This window comes from Salmo salar, chromosome 13 (assembly GCF_965601325.2).
Source record: "Salmo salar chromosome 13, fSalSal1, whole genome shotgun sequence".
Classification (NCBI taxonomy): Eukaryota; Metazoa; Chordata; class Actinopteri; order Salmoniformes; family Salmonidae; genus Salmo; species Salmo salar.
The window spans coordinates 77,960,544-77,984,080 of record NC_138303.1 but is presented as its reverse complement, the minus strand read 5'-3'; the positions used below and the strand labels follow the sequence as shown (position 1 = coordinate 77,984,080).

The 23,537-nt window shown below is 41.0% G+C and overlaps 1 protein-coding gene across 3 annotated transcripts in view; it reads left to right on the top strand.

The window, feature by feature from the left end:
• Positions 1-23,537, top strand: part of LOC106568000 (delta-sarcoglycan) — a 338,771-nt gene that overhangs the window by 260,188 nt on the left and 55,046 nt on the right. For all 3 annotated transcript variants that reach the window (XM_014137970.3, XM_082960348.1, XM_014137971.3), the window contains 3 exons: positions 900-1,001; positions 10,278-10,365; positions 11,021-11,140. In XM_014137970.3, the coding sequence (XP_013993445.1) occupies positions 900-1,001; positions 10,278-10,365; positions 11,021-11,140 (310 nt within the window). The remainder of the gene's footprint in view (positions 1-899; positions 1,002-10,277; positions 10,366-11,020; positions 11,141-23,537) is intronic.

The following is a 23,537-nucleotide window of genomic DNA, read 5'->3' as shown; positions in this document are numbered from 1 at the left end:
GACAGTCACTTTCCTCCATAGAGGGAAGGTGGACATACTGCAGAGTGGCAAAAAATATATATCTAGTCATCACATAGGCTTTTGTCTTCTTCAAAGTGTCTATGCTACTTACATTTAGCAGCTATATCATCTCATATGGTTTGCCGATCCACAGGATAGATATATATATATTCACGCCACGTTCAGGTCTCACTTACTTTACATTTCTCACTATCTTGTCAGAATTGGAATAGAGAAGGTAGAAAGAGGTGGGCAGACGGAGAGAGGAGGCATTGTCAGAAGGTGTTTTAAAGCATTCAGATCCAGAGGGATTGCACAGGTCTTGATCTCCATTTGGTAATGCTCCTCAGAACTCAGGATCAAATATGGTGTTAAAAAAAGAGACTTGGTTTCTCCTGATGATCACATGGAGGAATAGAGAGAGAACGAGAGCTCCTGTCTCTTATCAGACAAGTATATCATCTTTACAGTGATCCACCATGCTTATTTATTGACCAGGGGAAGCAAAAGGTCAAAGTCAAACCTGTTGGAATCAAAGGCACTCTGTGAACTCCTCTTTGTTCTCCAAAGCTCTGCTCATCGTTGTTTGATATCCTTTAGTCTGACATGGTTCAGTAACACAGAGAAACAGATAGGGGCTTTGTGAACACGGTTCCAATATTCAGTGCTTGATATTGTGGTATTCATGCCTTTACTGTAGCTAGTTGATTTATGCCTATATCAAGATGTTTATATCCAAAGAAGTATGGATGGGATGAATTCATGATATGTGTGCATTAGTACCAATTTTGTATTACACATTTATTATTTATGTCTTTACTTCATCAGCAACAGATGGAACTCTCTCAACTCATACCTAAATATTGACCATATCCTATTCATTTTCTCTTTCTATACAGGATGGTATGGGAAACTTAAGAATAACGGAGAAGGGCCTGAAACTGGAGGGGGACTCTGAGTTTCTTCAACCTCTGTATGCTAAAGAAATTCAGTCCAGACCAGTAAGTACTGCCCCTGCCACTTCCACCACCAAATAAAATGTTAATTGTCATATGCTTCGTAAACAACAGGAGTTGAGTCAAAGTGAAATGATTACTTACTACCCTTCCCAACAATGCAGAATACAATAAAAAATAAAACATTATAATAAAATTGTAACACGAGGAGTAAATACACAATGAGCAATGATAGCTTGGCTATATAGCCCCACAATGGAGGTATCGTAATACCCATAAAACCTAGTGGTCAAACAGGGAAATGGCTCCAATCGTTTTTCCACCGTTTATTTTTCTCATAGGAAATTTTAGAAACACTTAACCTCTCTGGGCTAGGCGGGACGAATTCGTCCCACCTACGTAACAGCCACTTGCAGCCTGTGGCGTGATTTTCAAAACCTTAAAAATCCTATTACTTCAATTTCTCAAACATATGACTATTTTACAGCTATTTAAAGACAAGACTCTCGTTAATCTAACCACACTGTCCGATTTCAAAAAGGCTTTACAACGAAAGCAAAACATTAGATTATGTCAGCAGAGTACCAAGCCAGAAATAATCAGACACCCATTTTTCAAGCCAGCATATAATGTCACCAAAACCCAGAAGACAGCTAAATGCAGCACTCACCTTTGATGATCTTCATCAGATGACAACCCTAGGACATTATGTTATACAATACATGCATGTTTTGTTCAATCAAGTTCATATTTATATCAAAAACCAGCTTTTTACATTAGCATGTGACGTTCAGAACTAGCATACCCCCCGCAAACTTCCGGGGAATTCGCTAACATTTTACTAAATTACTCACGATAAACGTTCACAAAAAGCATAACAATTATTTTAAGAATTATAGATACAGACCTCCTCTATGCACTCGATATGTCCGATTTTAAAATAGCTTTTTGGTGAAAGCACATTTTGCAATATTCTAAGTACATAGCCCAGGCATCACGGGCTCGCTATTTAGACACCCGGCAAGTTTAGCACTCACCATAATCATATTTACTATTATAAAAGTTTGATTACCTTTTGTTGTCTTCGTCAGAATGCACTCCCAGGACTGCTACTTCAATAACAAATGTTGGTTTGGTCCAAAATAATCCATCGTTATATCCGAATAGCGGCGTTTTGTTCGTGCGTCCCAGACACTATCCGAAATGGTAAATCAGGGTCGTGCGCATGAAGCAATTCGTGACAAAAAAATTCTAAATATTCCATTACCGTACTTCGAAGCATGTCAACCGCTGCTTAAAATCAATTTTTATGCAATTTATCTCGTAAAAAAGCGATAATATTCCGACCGGGAATCTCCTTTTTGGCAAACAGAGGAAAAATCACAAAGATGGGGGCGGCCAGGGCACGCGCCTAAGCCCACAGTCCCTTGATCGGCCACTTGAGAAAGGCGATAATGTGTTTCAGCCTGGGGCTGGGATGACGACATTCTGTTTTTTCCCGGGCTCTGAGCGCCCATGGAAGACGTAGGAAGTGTCACGTTAGAGCAGAGATCCTTTGTAAAAGATAGAGATGGCAAAGAAGTTCAAGAAATGGTCAGACAGGCCACTTCCTGTAAAGGAATCTCTCAGGTTTTGACCTGCCATTTGAGTTCTGTTATACTCACAGACACCATTCAAACAGTTTTAGAAACTTTGGAGTGTTTTCTATCCAAAGCCAATAATTATATGCATATTCTAGTTACTGGGCAGGAGTAGTAACCAGATTAAATCGGGTACGTTTTTCATCCAGCCCCTAGCCATAACAGGTTAATCCAGCCGCTGTGTCAGATTTCAAAAAGGCTTTACGGCGAAAGCACACCATACGATTATGTTAGGACAGCGCCTAGCCACAAAACACCATACAGACATTTTCCAGCCAAGGAGAGGACTCACAAAAGTCAGAAATAGCGTTTAAATTAATCACTTACCTTTGATGATCTTCCTCTGGTGGCACTCCCAGTACTCCATGTTACACAATAAATGTTAGTTTTGTTCGATAATATCCCTCTTTATGTCCAAAAACCTCAGTTTTTTTTGTGCGTTTAGTTCAGTAATCCAAACGTACAAAGCGCGCTCTCAACATCCAGACGAAAGTCAAAAAAGTACAATAAAAGTTCGTAGAAACATGTCAAACGATGTTTAAAATCAATCCTCAGGTTGTTTTTGTCATAAATAATCAATAATATTTCAACCGGACAAAAGCTTCGTCAATAGAAAAGGAGAAACAAGAAAGGCGCACTCCCGATCACGCGCTGGACTCATGTCTGGAAATTTCTACTCTCCACTCATTGAAAGTGTTGTATCTCCCTCATTTTTCAGAGTAAAATCCTGAAACAATGCCTAAAGACTAGCCACATGTAGAAGAAGCCATAGAGATCGTGAACTGGGTCCTAAGTCTTTGTATGGTGGATAGGCTTTCAATGGAAAAACAGCCTTTCAAAATAATAGTACTTCCTGGATGGATTTTCCTCAGGTTTTTGCCTGCCATATTAATTATGTTATACTCACAGACATTATTTTAACAGTTGTGGAAACTTTAGAGTGTTTTCTATCCAAATCTACCAATATATGCATATCCTAGCTTCTGGGCCTGAGTAGCAGGCAGTTTAATTTGGGCACACTTTTCATCCAAAATTCCAAATGCTGCCCCCTACCCTAGTGAAGACATTTTGCCAATTTATTCATTACTAAATGTAGCTAACATTAGATTATTAATCCAGAGATTCTTACTTTTGCCTTGATTCGGCAGTCTCGTCCAGATCATCATGGCATTTGTAGTTTTTTTTTATGATAGCCACATTAGCAGCTGATTAGTATGTCATTTTTGGATACAAGCAAATATATTGATTAAAGTCACCTTGTCCAAAAGAGATTTAGACTGTTATCAAAACCCCACGCCAGCATAAGCCTACATGAAACACAGTGTTTCTAAAATCCCCTACGAGAAAAATGAATGGTGGAAAAACGATTGGAACCATTTCCTTATTTGACCGCTAGATTTTATGGTTATTATGACTCATACTATGGTACTCTATATACATAGGGTACCAGTACCGAGTCGATGTGCAGGCGACAAGGAAATTGAGGTAGGTATGGGTAAAGTGACTAGGTAACAGGATAGATATTAGACGGTAGCAGCAGCATATGTGATGAGTGTGGAAGTGTATAATGTGTGTGTGGGGAATGTGTGCCAGTGTGTGCGTATGTGCGGTGTTGGGTTGTGTTGTGTTGTGTTGTGTCAGTGTAAGTGTGTGGGTAGAGTCCAGTGTGTCCATAGAGTGCAGATTGTCCGGGTAGCTATTTGGTTAACTATTTAGCAGTCTTATGGCTTGGGGGTGGCTGTTCAGGAGCCTTTTGGTGCCAGACTTAGCGCTCTGGTACCGTTTGCCATGTGGTAGTACAGAGAACAGTCTATGACTTGGGTGGCTGGAGTCTGACAATTTTTCGGGCCTTCCTCTAATACCGCCTTGTATAGAGGTCCTAGATGGCAGGGAGTTCGGCCCCAGTGATGTACTGGGCTGTATGCACTACCCTCGGTCGAATGCCGATCAGTTTCCATTTCAAGCAGTGATGCAGCCAGTCAAGATGCTCTCAATGGTACAGCTGTAGAAATTTTGGAGGATCTGAGGGCCCATGCCAAATCTTTTCAGCCTCCTGAGGGGGATGAGGCATTGTTGTGCCCTCTTAATGACTATGTTGGTGGGTTTGGACAATAATAGGTCCTTAGCAATGTGGACACTGAGGATATTAAAGCTCTGGACGCGCTCCACTACAGCCCCATTGATGTGAATGTGGGCGTGTTCGGCCCTCCGTTTCCTGAAGTCCACAATAACCTCTTTTGTCTTGCCCACGTTGAGGGAGAGGTTTTAGTCCTGACATCACGCAGTCGTGGATGAACAGGGAGTACAGGAGGGGACTAAGCATGCACCGCTATGGGGGCCCGTGTTGATGGTCAGGATGGTGGATGTGTTGTCACCTACCTTCACCACCTGGGGGCAGCCCATCAGGAAGTACAGGATCCAGTTGCAGAGGGAGGTGGTCAGTCCCAGGGACCTTAGCTTAGTGATGACCTTGGAGGGCACTATGATGTTGAACGCTGAGCTGTATTCTATGAACAGCATTCTCACATAGTTGTTCCTTTTGCCCAGGTGGGAATGGGCAGTGTGGAGTGCAATAGAGATCTGTGGATCTGTTTGGGCGAGAAATGTGAATTGGAGTTGGTCCAGGGATTCTGGGATGATGGTGTTGATGTGAGCCATGACCAGCCTTTCAAAACATTGCATGGCTATGGATGTGAGCGCTACGGGGCGGTAGTCATTTAGACAGGTTACCTTGGCGTTCTTGGGCACAGAGATGATGTTGGTCTGCTTGAAACATGTAGGTATTACAGACTTGGTCAGGGCGAGGTTGAAAATGTCAGTGAAGACACTTGCCAGCTGGTCAGTACGCATCCTGGTAATCCATGTGGCCCTGAGGACTTGTGAAAGTTAACCTGTTTAAAGACTTGGTCAGGGCGAGGTTGAAAATGTCAGTGAAGACACTTGCCAGCTGGTCAGTACGCATCCTGGTAATCCATGTGGCCCTGAGGACTTGTGAAAGTTAACCTGTATTACAGACTTGGTCAGGGCGAGGTTGAAAATGTCAGTGAAGACACTTGCCAGCTGGTCAGTACGCATCCTGGTAATCCATTTGGCCCTGAGGACTTGTGAAAGTTAACCTGTTTAAAGGTCTTACTCAGTGTAATCACACAGTCATCCGGAACAGCTGGTGCTCTCATGCATGGTTAATTGTTGCTTGGCCCGAAGCAACCATAGAAGACATTTAGTCTGGTAGGCTCACTTCGCTGCGAAGCTCTCGGCTGGTTTTCCCTTTGAAATCCATGATGGTTTGCAAGCCCTGTCAAATCCAACAAGTTTCAGAGCCGGTGTAGTAAAATTCGATCTTAGTCCTGTATTGACGCTTTGCCTGTTTGATGGTTTGTCAGAAGGCGTAGAGGGATTTCTTATAAATGTCCAGATTAATCCATGGCTTCTGGTTGGGATATGTACGTACTGTCACTCTGGGAACGACAGCGTCAATACACTTATTAATGAAGCCGGTGACTGATGTGGTAAACTCCTTAATGACATCGGATGAATCCCGGAATATATTCCAGTCTGTGTTAGCGAAATAGTCCTGTAGCTTAGCATCCTCTTCATCAGACCACTTCCGTACTGAGCGTTTCACTGGTACTTCTTGTTTAAGTTTTTGCTTGTAAGCAGAGATCAGGACCATAGAGTTATGGTCATATTTGCCAAAGGTTTACAAAAGAGGGAGAGTAGTATCAGAGAGAGGTGATGTCATAGGAGATGGAGCGATAGATGCTCACTCACACTCTGCCTGACAGTAATAATACCACAGAGCATTCATTGGATGGATAGCTTGATAATGTGCAGAGCCTCATGCTTTATCTCATTTGTCCAGCACCAGCAGAGAGAGAGAGAGAGAGAGCTTGCCAACAACGGCGGAGGTGAGCGGAATAGTAATTATCGATAGAGGTGAAAAATGGAAGAAGACAATTGTCTGGTCCAAGGGGGATAAAGAGAAAGAGATAGAAAACCCTAAGCAAGGATCCTCTCTACTGCTTTTTCCCTCCATCTCTCTCTTGTTCCTCTCTCGCTCTCTCTCTTCTCCAATTCTTCTCCCTCTCCCCCATAGTATACTGTATTAGGGTAGTTCCACCAATTGGGTGCCTTTTGAGAAGTATAGCATGAAAGAAAATTCAAATAATTTACGCCACATTCAGGTCTCACTTAACACTTCATAACATTATAAACAACATTGATCTCAGGGATATTGCCATCAACATTTATCTGATATTACATAATATGATTAGAATAAGCATTATAATAGCAATAATTGGCTTTTACAACTTCAATTTCTTCTGTACATCCATTACACTAGGCCTCTAGCCTATCAGTGAACAGTCAGCGGGGAACAATTTAAAAGCCCAACATTATTTTACAGTCTTCACAAGTCGTTTACATCTGCAAGGCCATAAGAGTCATGAATTAAACATGCTGGCATCCAGGATGTTTGGTGTAAGGAAAGAAAAACATTCTAGGGTGAGGAGCATGCAGGAGAGGGTCATGGAGGAGCCACGGCTGTGTCCTTTGGTGGGCAGAGGAGTCGACTATGTCAGAGTAGCTGTGGTGGAACTGGAAGCGGTGGCTGGTTGGCCGGCAGGAGTAGGAGGCAGGGCCAGAAGGAGGTGAGGAGCTGGAAAGAAGGGGAGAGGTGAGGGTGGAGGCGGTCTGGGGAGGGATGTTTAGAGGCCAGGGAGCGATGCTGGGCAGCTGGGGAGTTTCTTAGACCTGGAAGGGGGGGCGAGGCATCAGTTGGCATGGCATCAAGATTACTGTATTTATATAACCTACCTAAACAAGTCTGATCTTGCAAGCTCACATTCTGTTTCACTGCAAGTGAAGTGAAGCCAGTGTGAGCACAGTAGTCAATCTGGTTTCACAAGGGTACTCTATTTTATTCAATATGGAGTGTAATCTTTAATATTTGCATAATGTGTTTTGGACATACTGACCCATCAGCTCATGGGATGCCTTCTTCGGGATCTGTTCGATAGCCAGAGCTCTCACACAACCCAGCTCCTCTGTCAACTCAGTTTAGGACAACTCCAGGTTCACCCTGCAGAGGAGGAACAATAGTTTATCATCTTTCAATGTTAGGGCTGCATTCCAAATGGAACCCTATTTCCTAGACAGGGCTTCAGTGTAGACATCTTTGATAGTTACCTTTACTGGTGCCTATGTCCACAATGATTCATACTAACTGGAGTGCCACAACCTAAAACAATTTCAGTCCCCTACGATCCGAGAACGTTTTCCCTCTCATTCAGGTGCTACACAAATAAACCACATCCTATTCTCCTTGGTATCTTTCTTGTAACAAACCCTATGATTTCAAGAGTTGGCCTCCAGTATATTAAAGTTTCACTCTTTCTGTTCTGACAATTAGCTAAATGTTAGCTTGATCTTTTATCAGACTGTGTCATATAGCTAACTCCTATGTATAGCCAACTTCTATGGTAATATGGCATGACAACAATCATACAATAGGAGTTGGCAAGACATCATAAACAGATCTGGGACCAGGCTAGCCAAATGTTGATTCTCTGTGTGGGAAAGAAATTATTTATTCTTTCATAAATCCATAACACATACTATAAAAACTTTTTGAGTCACTAAAGGGCTGTAGGCTAACCAGAATGGCATTATCTGACTTACAGGACACACTTTCTTTGCTTGTGTCTGGATAAGGTTCATCCATCACACATGGAAAGCAATCACCTGATCAGGGACAGTCATAGTGGACGAACTCAAAGTATTCCATCCTATCTAGTTAATTTAGGATTGAGTAATTTCAGTAATATAGCTAGCTAACTAGCTGTTAGCTAGCTAACTACCAGGAGCTAACAGTACAATCGTAGAAATAGATGCCAGACAGGAAAACCATGTCAGAAAACCTGATAGACTGCAGTTGTAGCATAGATAGCTTCTACTGTTGTCTAGTAGCCATATTTTACATGGTAGCTAGCTATATTCAGAGAGGATTTTTTTCACATTGACACAATTACATTCGTTATAGAATTAAAAATCTAATTTGATCAATTACATGTGGAAAAACACATTTGAGTCAACATTAGCTAGCAAGCCAGCAGCAGATGAAGCAGAAAGTTAATTATCTTCCCTGTCTCTATCCCCGGTTTTAGTTTGCGGCTATCACTGTCCAACTGGCTAGGTTTTACTAGCCAATCCTAGTGACAAACTTAGTTATGTTATCGATTCATGGCAGTATACAAACAAAATCTAGCTCACTTATTTTGCTAGCTAGAAAAATAAATATACATAAATTCATTCAGAAACAGAGGAAGAGGATAGCTAGTTAGAACAAGCTAACATTAGCTGCTACCTCACAGCTACCAGTAGCGAACTGCAATTTATTCAGGGCTGTAAATAGACTTTAACAAAATCATTTTGTCTTTCATGTGACAATATTGATAAAACATTACCTAAACTGATCTAACTTATTTGCATTTTGAAACTGTCAAATAGCACTCAAAATAGCACTTCACATACTGACTTTTGGGTGAAGTAAAAAAGAAAGTTCCCGCCCATAAATCCCAAAACCAATTATATCTATTTATAGCTTATTCTGTCATGTGTAAATGGCAGTTTTCAGGAATACAATTGGTGAGTGGACGTCAGTGATATTAAGGGTGAAACCATCAAAACTATGACTCTGAAAGGTTTTAGTGCCAAGTAAAGTAACAGGGTTGACGATTTCATCTTAAATCAGCCATAAATCCCATTCTGTCATGTGCAACACTGCTGTCTCATCCATGGCAAGGTTGTTGCTCTCCTTTATCCTCTTTTTCAATCTTTGCAGTACTCACTGAAGTTCACTCGTCAACAATTAATTTAGACCCAGTGTTTATTTGCTGAAATGTGTGCCGATGCTAGGCTATTAAAAGGGACAGGCGATTAATTTACGTTTTATGGTATATTAAAGGGCACTTCATTTAATAAAACAGGCTTTTAAAATACAATATGTGTGCACAATTTCTACTTAAAATATCAAAGGGATGCAAAAGGCACTCATTTTGTGGAACAAACCATTAACAGGGACGAGAGGCGGCACAATCAGTGTACATGAAAGCAGGTCCTAAGGATACACACTGTAGCAGGAGAAAGAGTCTGGGAGGCTAGAAATTCAATTCCATGAATCGCAGCAGAACAAGAACCATTCCTGCTTGTGCCAGTGGGGCCTAATATACTAAAAGAACAATATGACATAACCTCTTAATTTGAATCTCATGTGCTCAACCACATTGTTAAAGTGACGTATGTCTATTCAGGAATATCAATATTTTGTTTATTTACTGTATTGCTTAGCTGAAAGGAACCTTGATAAGCATGAAGGGCCATAATATTATCTCTAATATACATGAGATGCATTATCTTGCCGGCTTTAAGCGCAACACAATGGCTGCCTGCTATCTTTAATTAAGAACTTGACTGAAGCATGCAAGATTACTCTGGCACGTAAGACAGATCCAGAGTTCAGACGTGATTTGCATTCCAGATTGGCTCTTGACTTGTGGGCTAATGGAAATGATCTGTAAAACATACAGTCCTAGTTACACACTCACACTGAGCACTAGGGTCACTATCGTTTTGTTTGTGTTTGGTGAACTGCATTGTTTGTTTACTTGCTTTGTCTCCGCAGGGCAGCCCACTGTTACTGCAATCCTCCAAAAATGTGTCCATCAATATCCTCAATGGGAAGAATCAGCTGGTCACACAACTTATTGCAGGTAATATCAAGCAACACGATCGAAGACAGTCACACATCCATGGAGGGTTTGTCCTAATATGGACACCGTACAAAGCAATGAAAATCCATTGACATGGATGAGAGTTCTCTTTTGTTCCAAATAGACATTTCGATCCATGAACAGCTACAGATAAACATTACTCCCATGGTAAACTGCAGTGACATTTGTCTTCTGGCTGTTGATTATCGTGCAAAGATGTTTAGTGGATCAGTGAGCAATAGGAATACGGTATGCTAGAGACTCCACTCAAGACACAGCGAAGCAGAATCAATTGTTTTCATGACGTATCAGTCGCCCTCTGCTCAGATCGCTTGTTTCTCCCCACGACATGAAACCATTTCAGGATCATCCAAGTAAAGGAGTTGTTTTTTCTCTGCTGTTTGTTGTGCTATCAATAACAGTTTGTTTTGGTGTCGGGCTGTGTTTATTCTATATTTTCTTATTTCCCCATTCTCTCAGTAGTTGTGTTTTGATCTGCTTTACTTTGTCTTACTCTTGAAGTATTTGACTGTAGTTATAGTTCAGTTATTGTCTCTTTACATAAATCAAGCTGTCGTTCTTGGTTTTTCATATAGCAGCTACCTGTTAAACTAGAACTTCACTGACTTTTCCTGACACATTTTGCTCTGTCCAGGATCCAGTGGAGTGCGTTCACGAGGAAAGATGTTGGAAGTGAAATCTAGCACAGGGAAGCTGCTGTTCTCTGCTGATGATCAGGAGGTGGTGGTGGGAGCAGAGAGGCTACGGGTGACAGGTAAGTTACTGGACCAGACACTGCATTATACTCAAAAGTCTACTAGCAATTTATTGAACTGGAGTTTTAAACTCGACTGCTCACCATTTTTAAGTGTGGTGATCTTTTGGATGTACAGTTAATTGAAATTTAGCAAAAAATAGCTGCCATTTGACGGCTAGTCAACAATTGAATGAACAATCATCACAGACAAAATAATAATTGACAACTCACATTTAAAGAACAGCCTAACATAAGACTATAAGACTTAAAAGACTCTGGGTCTAAGTTTTCTATAAGGGACGATGAGTGATTCTGTATTATTTCGATTTGGAGAAATCATCCAATTATGTTGAACAAGAGCAGATTCCGTCACTTTTATGTTGTATAAGATTGTTACAGTATTTGAGTAAGGTAATTAAAAGTATGTCGAAAAAAACAAATCCAATAATTTCAATCATTCATTCACATTCATAGAAAAAGGGTGAACATTTTCAGGTTGTTTTCCGTGCATTTGATCATCTCTGAACATCCCTCCCAAGGCAGCAATTACTCACAACCCTCATCTACATTTATTTCCCCCCCAGAGCTCCTCAGCCAGAGTTCATTACCCTATTCAACTCAGCTATATTTCGCTTGAATGCATTCAGTTGTGCAACTGACTAGGTATCCCCTTTCTCTTCCCTTCCACTAAGCACAGGGATGCAGAGAGAGAGGGAGGGAGTGGTACAGAGAGAGAGGGAGGGAGGAAAAGAGAGAGGAGAGAGAGAGAGAGAGAGTGAGAGGGTAGGGAAAGATAAGAAATGTAGTGATGTTTCTTCAATTACTCCATGTATCTCTGACCCTTTTTGATGGGGCTGCCAAGGGCCACAGGGTTCATCAAACGCTTTGGCAACCACCGTCGTCAGTCAAAAAGCCTTCTTAGTTCTAAATAGGCCTCTGTTGTACTAATAGTTTCTGTACATATGTGTGGTTGGGCATGCAGGCATACAGTATATGTGTATATGCGTGCGTGCGTGCGTGCATGTGTATGTGTGTGTGCATCCATGCCTGTCTGTGTGTGCTCCAAACCATGCCAAACAACAGCTGTATGAATCAATAAATATAGCCAATGATCTCAGGCCTGGGAAAGCTGCTGTTGACCCCTTTCCCTCCGTCATTCCGTCCATCAGGCAGGATGAAGTGAGGCCAGATTCCTATAAAACTGTCACATGCCATTACCAAATGAATGCTTTTGTCCAAACCAATAAAATGCATAATTATGCTGAGCATATAACTTTAATTGTCCCAAATGAGGTCATTGGAAATCTATGATAGCGCTTTCGCTGCCTTCATTAGGCATTTATTGCACTATCTACTGTAAAAACTGATCAAGGAAGCCACAGGATCCAATGGGGAATAGGGGAGGTGTTTGGAATCATGCTAACTTTGCAATTTGGTGCTAGTTGTGATATGAAGTAAATCAAGATCTCTAAAAAGCTAATCAACTCCCTGAAATTATTGTATTTTTTATTACACAAGAGCGACAGGTGCTGCATCCAGAGAACATAACAAGCAACTTCGGGATAAGAATATAGCCATTGATTGATGGCAAAAGCAATCAGCGACTTAAATGTGTCTGTAAATTGGCTTTCAGAGGCAAAAATGTAGTTTAATTGTTTCATTCATATGTGTCTCGCTTTGTAACACAAGGCTCAATCAGTGCTGCAGGGTAACACTTGATTACAGTGTTCTGCAACTCTTTCAAGACTGTCACGCCCTGACCATAGAGAGCCTTTTTATTCTCTATTTTGTGGTCGGGGGACTAGGGTGGGTAATCTAGGTTGTTTATTTCTATGTTGGCCTGGTATGATCCCCAGTCAGAGGCAGCTGGTTTTTGTTGTCTCTGATTGGGGATCATATTTAGGCAGCCATTTCCCCACTGTGTTTTGTGGGATCTTGTTTATCTGTAGTTGCCTGTGAGCACTTCATTTGATTCACGTTTCGTTCGTTCGTTCGTTCTTTATTGTTTTTTTGTGCGTTTCATTCAATAAACATGTGGAACCCATATCATGCTGCGCTTTGGTCCGAATGTTATTACAACGATCGTGACAAAGACGGTCTCCAAATTGAGCGTTATAAATTCTAGCTATATAAATTCACAGTAGGCGTAGTGTAACTGTATCCATCTGAAAGCAATGAAGTGAAAATATAAAGCTTGACACTTGAGGAAAACAATAGTGAAATATTTCTGACCAGAGCACTGGAGGAAGTGAGTTTGATTGTGATCCTTGTGATGCCCCCATCAGAATGCATGGATTATTGTCCAATGAGAGACCCCTGACAGACTGCACGGCTGTATTATGATATCAACATTGCTGTAATGCAATTCAAAATTTAAATGTTTACTGTTGCTTTTACATAACGTTTTCAAGTTCCTCACAAGGTGGATATTATTTATATATTTTTTTGTTTATCAATACACCATTGTGGAGCAGAATAGTGTTATGATTTATCAGTTAGAGCAATTGTTTTCAGCTGTGTGAGTAATATTATGATAATACTGTATGTCACTGAATAAGCCAGAAGCCCGAAGAACCATAATGGTTGTATACTGTACACGAGACCACACACTGTGCACTCTGGAGACCTTTAATCAAGACAGAGTGAGCTGTGGCCAAATGGCAGTGTACGTTGTATATACAGTTGAAGTCGGAAGTTTACATACACTTAGGTTGGAGTCATTAAAACAAGTTTTTCAACCACTCCACAAATGTATTGTTAACAAACTATAGTTTTGTGCATGACACAAGTCATTTTTCCAACAATTGTTTACAGACAAATTATTTCACTTATAATTCACTGTATCACAATTCCAGTGGGTCAGAAGTTTACATACACTAAGTTGACTGTGCCTTTAAACAGCGTGGAAAATTCCAGAAAATTATGTCAAGGCTTTAGAAGCTTCTGATAGGCTAATTGACATCATTTGAGTCAATTGGAGGTGTACCTGTGGATGTATTTCAAGGCCTACCTTCAAACTCAGTGCCTCTTTACTTGACATCACACGAAAATCAAAAGAAATCAGCCAAGATCTCAGAAAAAAATTGTAGACCTCCACAAGTCTGGTTCATCCTTGGGAGCAATTTCCAAACACCTGAAGGTACCATGTTCATCTGTACAAAAAATAGTACGCAAGTATAAACACCATGGGACCACGCAGCCATCATACCGCTCAGGAAGGAGATGCGTTCTGTCTCCTAGAGATGAACGTACTTTGGTGCGAAAAGTGCAAATCAATCCCAGAACAACAGCAAAGGACCTTGTGAAGATGCTGGAGAAAATGGGTACAAAAGTTTCTATATCCACAGTAAAACGAGTCCTATATCGACATAACCTGAAAGGCTGCTCAGCAAGGAAGAAGCCACTGCTCCAAAACCGCCATAAACAAGCCAGACTACGGTTTGCAACTGCACATGGTGACAAAGATCGTACTTTTTGGAGAAATGTCCTCTGGTCTGATGAAACAAAAATAAAACTGTTTGGCCATAATGGCCATCGTTATGTTTGGAGGAAAAAGGGGAGGCTTGCAAGCTGAAGAACACCATCCCAACCGTGAAGCACAGGGGTGGCAGCATCATGTTGTGGGGGTGCTTTGCTGCAGGAGGGACTGTTGCAAATCACCAAATAGATGGCATCATGAGGTATGTGGATATACTGAAGCAAAATCTCAAGACATCAGTGAGGAAGTTAAAGCTTGGTCGCAAATGGGTCTTCCAAATGGACAATGACCCCAAGCATACTTCCAAAGTTGGGGCAAAATGGCTTAAGGACAACAAAGTCAAGGTATTGGAGTGGCCATCACAAAGCCCTGACCTCAATCCTATAGATTTGTGGGCAGAACTGAAAAAGCGTGTGCGAGCAAGGAGGCCTACAAACCTGATTCAGTTACACCAGCTCTGTCAGGAGGAATGGGCCAAAATTCACCAAACATTTTGTGGGAAGCTTGTGGAAGGCTAGCCGAAACGTTTGACCCAAGTTAAACAATTTAAAGGCATTGCTCCAAATACTAATTGAGTGTAGGTAAACTTCTGACCCACTGGGAATGTGATGAAAGAAATAAAAGCTAAAATAAATCATTCTCTCTACTATTATTCTGACATTTCACATTCTTAAAATAAAGTGGTGATCCTAACTGACCTAAGACAGGGAATATTTACTAGGATTAAATTTCAGGAATTGTGAAAAACTGAGTTGAAATGTGTTTGGCTAAGGTGTTTGTAAACTTCCGACTTCAACTGTAAATTCTTGTGAGCCAGCCCAGTACAGTACAGAAGTGCCACGAGCAGTCTACTGCGATCCTCCATCGTCTTCCCTAGGAAACCACACGTAATCAATTACACAGGAAAAACAATGGGAGAAAATAATGAATTAGCCTGGAATGCAAGGACACAATGGAGCACTCCTTTGTGGTAATTCAAATCTGCTTGGAACAGGGAATTCCAGATTTTTTATGGAGCATGCTCAATAGAGTATTCCCATATTCCCCCCATCCCTCTCTATCCCCCTGTCTCTCCTATAGCATAATTAGCAGGAGTCCACAGAATAATGACATTACCTGCTGCTGTTTTTTTGTTATAATTATAATTAAAGGCTCATTGATTAGCCTCAATTAGAGTCCATTGACTCACTGCAGTGGAGGCTAATTTAAATTGAATAGCACACTTAATAACCACATCAGTACACTGATGAGGGAGGAGCACGGAAACAGATATGGTGCGAGATTCTGGCAGATGCCCTGCGAGATTCTGGCAGATGCCCTTTTTATCTCTCTGCGTACAGTAGGAAAGAAGTTAGAGGTAGTTTCGCGAGCCAATGCTAACTTGCGTTAGCACAATGGCTGGAAGTCTACAGGTACGCTAGGGTATGCAAAACTATCGCTAAATCATACTGCATGCAGACAGAAAAATCACCACGTTATTAGAATTGCACAGATGATGTGGCAAACCCCATTTTAGATGCTACAAAGGGGGATGTCAATGTGGATTGAGAGAAGCAACGTGCAGAAAGTAGTCCCATCCATTAGTGATGTGTCTGTCTCTTCACACATTAACCACATCACCCAGAGAGTAATCACTACGCCAGTCCAGATGCTTGATCTAACAGATGGGGCAGACAATGCCAACTCCATAATATTTTTACAATCCCTAGTCCGTAATATGACACCCGTCAGAGAAAATGGGTAATGTTTAATTCATATCAGGTTTATGAGGAGAGCATGCCTTTATTTTCTTCCTATCTACTGTATCTATCATGGTGGTCTTCAGACTTTCAGCTGTGATGTGTATTACAGTGTATGACTGCTGGAAAGCCACTTGACCTAACCTCAGTTTCCTCCACTCTCAGCCAGTATCTAATTACTGTATAGGGCTAGGGTCACATCCACTCATGGTAGGTGGCTACCTGGCAGTGCTGGTCCAAACTGTTGATGATGGGGTCACAACCCTAATGCAGGTGGCCAGCGGTCCCCTTTGACCTGGTTAATTTGGGGTCACAGTCTTACAGTCCTGGTGCTCTAGGTTGTTGTTAGAATCCACTGCTCTGTATCGGTGTCCAGTAGTCCGTATGGGCTGCAGTGGTCTATAGCCTCATGCCTTGTACTTCCCAGGATTCAGTGCACCTTGTATCTGCTGTAAGAAAAAATGAGAGAGAGAGAAATAGTATGAGAGAGAAAGATAGAGAGAGAATAGATAGATAATGAGAGAGTGTATGAGAGAGAGAACGAGAGAGACCTGGAACTGTGAAGTACTCTATATCCTTTCTTAGAAATAGTAATGGAAATATGACAGTAATGATAACCAACTTTATTTATGTTTCACCTTCTGCATTCCCATCAACATTATAGCCAAGTCATTCCTGAATATGATGACATTCATCCATTTCACTTCATTCTCTTCCTCAGTTTATCCTCCTCCCTCCCTCTCTCTCTCTTTGTGGCTCCAGCTTTCAGTAAGAAGATCATAAAGAGCAGCAGGGTTTTACTGTGTGACGAGTGTCATACATGACATTTATTTAAGGCGCGAGAGGGAGACTACATTTCACCATTTGATCAGGTCTGAATGGGGAATGTGCTTTGCAAAGTGACCATTGGATTTCTGTCAGGTGACCATGCTAAGTAGATGATAAAGAATCCATAAAAGCCAGTGAGTTATAGCCTCTGCTTCTCTGCACTCTGCTTTACCTGGGCCTCTTCCTAGGGCTTGGTTTCACAGTCCACATAAATCGAGCCCACCACAGGTCACAAAGCTAGATTAGATTGTAACCGTGAAGTCAGTACAGTCTCAGGGTTTACAGCACTGAGTGTCTCTGACAAACAAGATGTGTTTGAGAGCCCGGCTAGCCATTTGCAAAATCATGGAGGCATTGTTCGCCTATCAAGTCTTGTTTATACAGAGCTTCAAAAAGTATTCACACCCCTTTACTTTTTCCACATTTTGTTTTGTTACAGCCTGAATTTAAAATGGATTACATTTAGACGTATAATGTTTTTCTTCTCATTTTGAGGATATATAATTCCTGTCAAGGATATGTGAGAGAGAGGATGGTCTAGGTGTTGATTGTATACCTCGCTTCCAATGAAAATAGCGTCTAACTGCATCCACCACTGATCCATGATAACTAATGGTATCTTGGAACATGGATGGCATTGGTAATGGACTAAAATGTAAGCCTGAGAATCTTTAGGTGACTTTTGCAGCAGTATGAGATCGGTTTTCGATTTACAATGACTGTCCTCTTTAATATACTGTATATCTGGCTCTCAATGGCTGCGTTTACACAGTGTCACAAGCGTCGTTGTAGGTAGACCAAAATGCAGCGGGTATATTTATCATCTTCTTTTATTGAAGAAAAAACAAAACACTTACACAAAACAAATGACGAAAACAGTCCCGTAAGGTGCACAGACTAAACAGGAAACAACCACCCACAAACACAAGTGAAAACACACACAACTAAATATGGCCTCCAATCAGAGATAACAACAAACAGCTGACTCTGATTGGAGGTCATTGACAAAACTAACATAGACATAGAAAAACTAGAAAACCACATAGAACATAAACCAAAAACCCCGAAACACACTAAACAAACACCCCCTGCCACGCCCTGACCAAACTACAATAACAAACAACCCCTTTTACTGGTCAGGACGTGACACACAGGCAGCCCAATTCTGATATTTTTTCCACCAATTGGTCTTCTGACAAATCACACCAGATCTTCACATCAGATCTTTTTCAGAGCTAATCTGATTAGTCAAAAGACCAATTAGCGAAGAAAAAAAAAATCCGAATCGGACTGCCTGTCTAAATACAGCCAACGTGCATTATATAGTAACACCTTAAACCGGGCTTTGGCATTATTGAAATTAAAGCGTAACCTTGGAATCAAGTAGTTTACGGTATACACAATAAGCATAGACAGACCAATGAGATATTGCTACAAACAGTTATCCAAACAGCGATGCCCATTCCTTTTTTCCTTCTTCACTTTATTCTTGCAATCGGCCTGTTGTTCTAATGATTCCTCCCAAGGTCTGGTCAACGACACGCAGGCATGCACACACACACCACACACACACACACACACACACACACACATATACTGTACAAACACACACTCATCAGTGTGATATCCCTCTTCCAGACTGCGGCTGCCCGGAGCTTGATTAACCACAAGGCACAGTGATGTGTTCCACAGCTCCATGTACGGCTCCATGCTACAGTAGCTCCTTGGGTGACAAATGGTCTGGTAGCAGAGGATGATGTTATCGGCCCCACTGACACTCTGTTCTCCCATCCCGCTCCATCTCCCTCTATACTAGGCGCCTGCTACGGGTGTGAGCACTGAAGTTTGTAGCTATAAACCGGATGACCAGATGACAGTAGAGTACTTGAAAGCCACGGTGAAATCATGATTTTGCAAATATAGTACTTAATGTACAAGTATATAGAAAATCAATACATACAGTAAACAGAGCCTACATTTACTTGCAATTGTGCATCAAAAATGATCAGCTACAAAATAAATATGTGCTGGTGTATTAAATATCACTCTCACGCCATCTGCAGTAGTCTCCTTAAAATACTTTACTGCTTGCTTTTACTAACAAACTATTTCCCCGTTTAATATCTACACATTATCAGTCCCTGTTGAGCCATGTTCTTGATGCAGTCCCACATGAAAAAATGGTTTACTATAGAATACTACAGTACTTACTATTAAATTCTATAGTAAATTGTGGAATACTATACTACACGCTGTTTAACCCTCAATCATGTGTAGTAAATACTATAGAATGTTGTAGTATTTACTACAGTTTATTTTTCAGATAATATTGGAGTATTTACTACAGTATTATCCGCAACAAAAAAACACTGTAGTAAATACTACAGTAAAGTCCACAAAAACAATTCACTTGCATCTAACTATAGTAAATACCACACTATTTAATTTGCATATACCCTGCCCATTCCCCTCCACCATATCGCAATTTGTCCACCTATAAGTGAGAAATCTATGCCAAGTATAGTCCATAAATTGTGTTCCCAACGGTTATAGAAAAGAGCAGAAGCTCTGAACTATCTGTTCAGACCCCCAGTCTCACATAGCTACAGGTCATGGAAAATGTGCTATTTTACTGTTTCTCCAGTAGGTTTCCTGAAGGAGAAAGCCTCCATTTCTATGTCAAAGATAACAAAACAAAAACACTATAGTAAATACTACAGTAATGTCTGCAAAACACTACAGTAAATACTAAAGTATACTACAGTCCAGAAAAACACGATAGTAAATACTACAGTATACTACAATCTGCAAAAACACTACATTAATTACTATAGTATTTACTAAAGTTTTTATTTTACTACAGTAGTTATACTATAGTTAACTGTAAATATTACAGTATACTACAGTAAATACAACAGTATTGACTGTAGTGTTTTTGCCTACTTTGGTCCTCAAAAACACTACACTGAATATTACAGTAAAGTCTGCAGAAACACTACAGTGAATTCTATAATATTTATACCATAGTATACAATTTCAAAAAAATATGTTGGGTGTGCTCTTCTCCTCCCCACCGCTTTCACCAATGCAACCATCCCACCCCTGTCTGACTTACTGCAACAACGAGGCTGATGCTAAATTTATTTAATTATAATCTGCAATCTAGTGTACTACTGAGGATCCCTGGAGCACTCTTCAACTGTACATCACGTCCAAGAACCTACTTCTCCCCAACACTCAAGTGCACTTTTGTTCCTGGAGCGAGAGCCACTTTCACTATAAAAGGTCCACCGGGTCCTTGGAAACAAACTTATGTAATTCTGCCGCTAAATGGCACTGCACCCAAGGCAGATATATAGTTCTAATTTTCCTGCATTCGGCCACCTGGATTTTGCTCTCTCTGAGTACTATTGCTGGAATCCTATTTATGGATGCGGCACTGGTGTTTCCATTAATTGGAAATTAATTTAAATTTTATTTGTCACATACGACGAATACAACAGGTGTAGACTTTACCATGAAATGCTTACTTACAAACCCTTTCCCAACGATGCAGAGTTAAAAAGTAAGAACATTTGCAAATTAGAATAGAAAATAGTACAATAAATAACAATAACGAGGCTATATACAAATCAAATTGTATTTGTCACATGTTTCATAAACAACAATTGTAGGCTAACAGTGAAATTACTTCCTAACAACGCAGAAAAAAATGTATAGAACTAGTAAGAAAATAAAAAAATATTAAAAAAGAATAACATGAGAAATGATGAGGTAATTGAGGTACATACGCTATAGTGGATTCAATTATTTTAGCCACACCCGTTGCTGACAGGTGTATAAAATAGAGCACACAGGCATGCAATCTCTATAGACAAACATTGTCAGTAGAATGGCCTTACTGAAGAGCTCAGTGACTTTCAACGTGGCACTGTCATAGGATGCCACCTTTCCAACAAGTCAGTTCGTCAAATTTCTGCCCTGCTAGAGCTGCCCTGGACAACTGTAAGTGCTGTTATTGTGAAGTGGAAATGTCAAGGATCAACAACGGCTCAGCCATGAAATGGTAGGCCACACAAGCTCACAGAACAGGACAGCGGGAATGCTGAAGTGCGTTGCACGTAAAAATTGTCTGTCCTCGGTTGCAACACTCACTACTGAGTTCTAAACTGCCTCTGGAAGCAACGTCAGCACAAGAACTGTTTGTCGGGAGCTTCATGAAATGGGTTTCCATGGCCGAGCAGCCGCACACAAGACTAAGATTACCATGCCTAATGCCAAGAGTCGGCTGGAGTGGTGTAAAGCTCGCCACCATTGGACTCTGGAGCAGTGGAAACTTATTCTCTGGAGTGTTGAATCACATTCCAACATCTGCCAGTTTGACGGACTAATCTGGTGGACGCCAGGGGAACGCTACCTGCCCGAATGCATAGTGCCAACTGTAAAGTTTGGTGGAGGAGGAATAATAGTCTGGCACTGTTTTTCATGGTTCAGGCAAGGTCCCTTTGTTCCAGTGAAGGGAAATCTTACCGCTAAAGCATACAATGACATTCTAGACGATTCTGTGCTTCCAAGTTTGTGGCAACAGTTTGGGGAAGGCCCTTTCCTGTTTCAGCATGAATGCCCCCGTGCACAAAGCGAGGTCCATACAGAAATGGTTTGTGGAGATCAGAGTAGAAGAACTTGACTGGCCTGCACAGAACCCTGACCTCAACCCCATCAAACACCTTTGGGATGAATTGGAACGCCGACTGCAAAGCAGGCCTAATCGCTTAACATCAGTGCTCGACCTCACTAATGCTCTTGTGACTGAATGGAAGCAAGTCGTCCCCCCCCCCCCGGCTTAGACAGGGCTTAGAATGTTTCGTTCCAAAAATGAGGGGTTAAAAACATGTAAAAATATACACTGCCATTCAAAAGTTTGGGGTCACTTAGAAATGTCCTGGTTTTTGAAAGAAAAGCACATTTTTTGGCCATTAAAATAACATCAAATTGATCCGAAATACAGTGTAGACAGTGTTAATGTTGTAAAGGACTATTGTAGCTGGAAACGGCTGATTTTTTTAAGGAATATCTACATAGGCGTACAGAGGGCCATTATCAGCAACCATCACTCCTGTGTTCCAATGGCACGTTGTGTTAGCTAATCCCATGTTTATCATTTTAAAAGGCTAATTGTTCATTAGAAAACCCTTTTGCAATTATGTTAGCACAGCTGAAAACGGTTGTACTGATTAGAGGAGCAATAAAACTGCCCTTCTTTAGACTAGTTGAGTATCTGGAGCATCAGCATTTGTGGGTTAAATTACAGGCTCAAAATGGACAGAAACAATGACTGGCAGCTTCATTAAATAGTTCCCGCAAAACACCAGTCTCAACGTCAACAGTGAAGAGGCGACTCCGAGATGCTGGCCTTCTAGGCAGAGTTCCTCTGTCCAGTGTCTGTGTTCTTTTGCCCATGTTAATCTTTTATTTTTATTGGCCAGTCTGAGATATGGCTTTTTCTTCGCAACTCTGCCTAGAAGGCCAGCATCTCGGAGTCGCCTCTTCACTGTTGACATTGAGACTGGTTTTTTGTGGGTACTATTTAATGAAGCTGCCAGTTGAGGACTTGTGAGGTGTCTGTTTCTCAAACTAGACACTCTAATGTACTTGTCCTCTTGTTCAGTTGTGCACCTGGACCTCCCACTCCTCTTTCTATTCTGGTTAGAGACAGTTTGCGCTGTTCTGTGAAGGGAGTAGTACACAACGTTGTATAAGATCTTCAGTTTCTTGGGAATTTCTTGCATGGAATAGCCTTCATTTCTCAGAACTAGAATAGACTGATGAGTTTCAGAAGAATGTTCTTTGCTTCTGGCCATTTTGAGCCTGTAATCGAACCCACAAATGCTGATGCTCCAGATACTCAACTAGTCTAAAGGCCAGTTTTATTGCTTCTTTATTCAGGACAACCGTTTTCAGCTGTGCTAACATAATTGCAAAATGGTTTTCTAATGATCAATTAGCCTTTTGAAAATGATCAAGTTGGATTAGCTAACACAACGTGCCATTGGAACACAGGAGTGATGGTTGCTGATAATAGGCCTGTGTACGCCTATGTAGATATTGCATAAAAAATCTGCCGTTTTCAGCTACAATAGTCATTTACAACATTAACAATGTCTCCACTGTATTTCAAAAACAAGGACATTTCTAAATGACCCCAAACTTTTGAACGGTAGTGTACATCTTTCCCATCTCAATCGATATACATCTATGCAATCATGACAGCCAAAGGTAATTTAAACATTGATTGATCCTATGTGTAGATACAGGTCTGCTATCATAAGAAAGGCCCTTGAACATCCTAGTGTAAATACAGCAGATGATC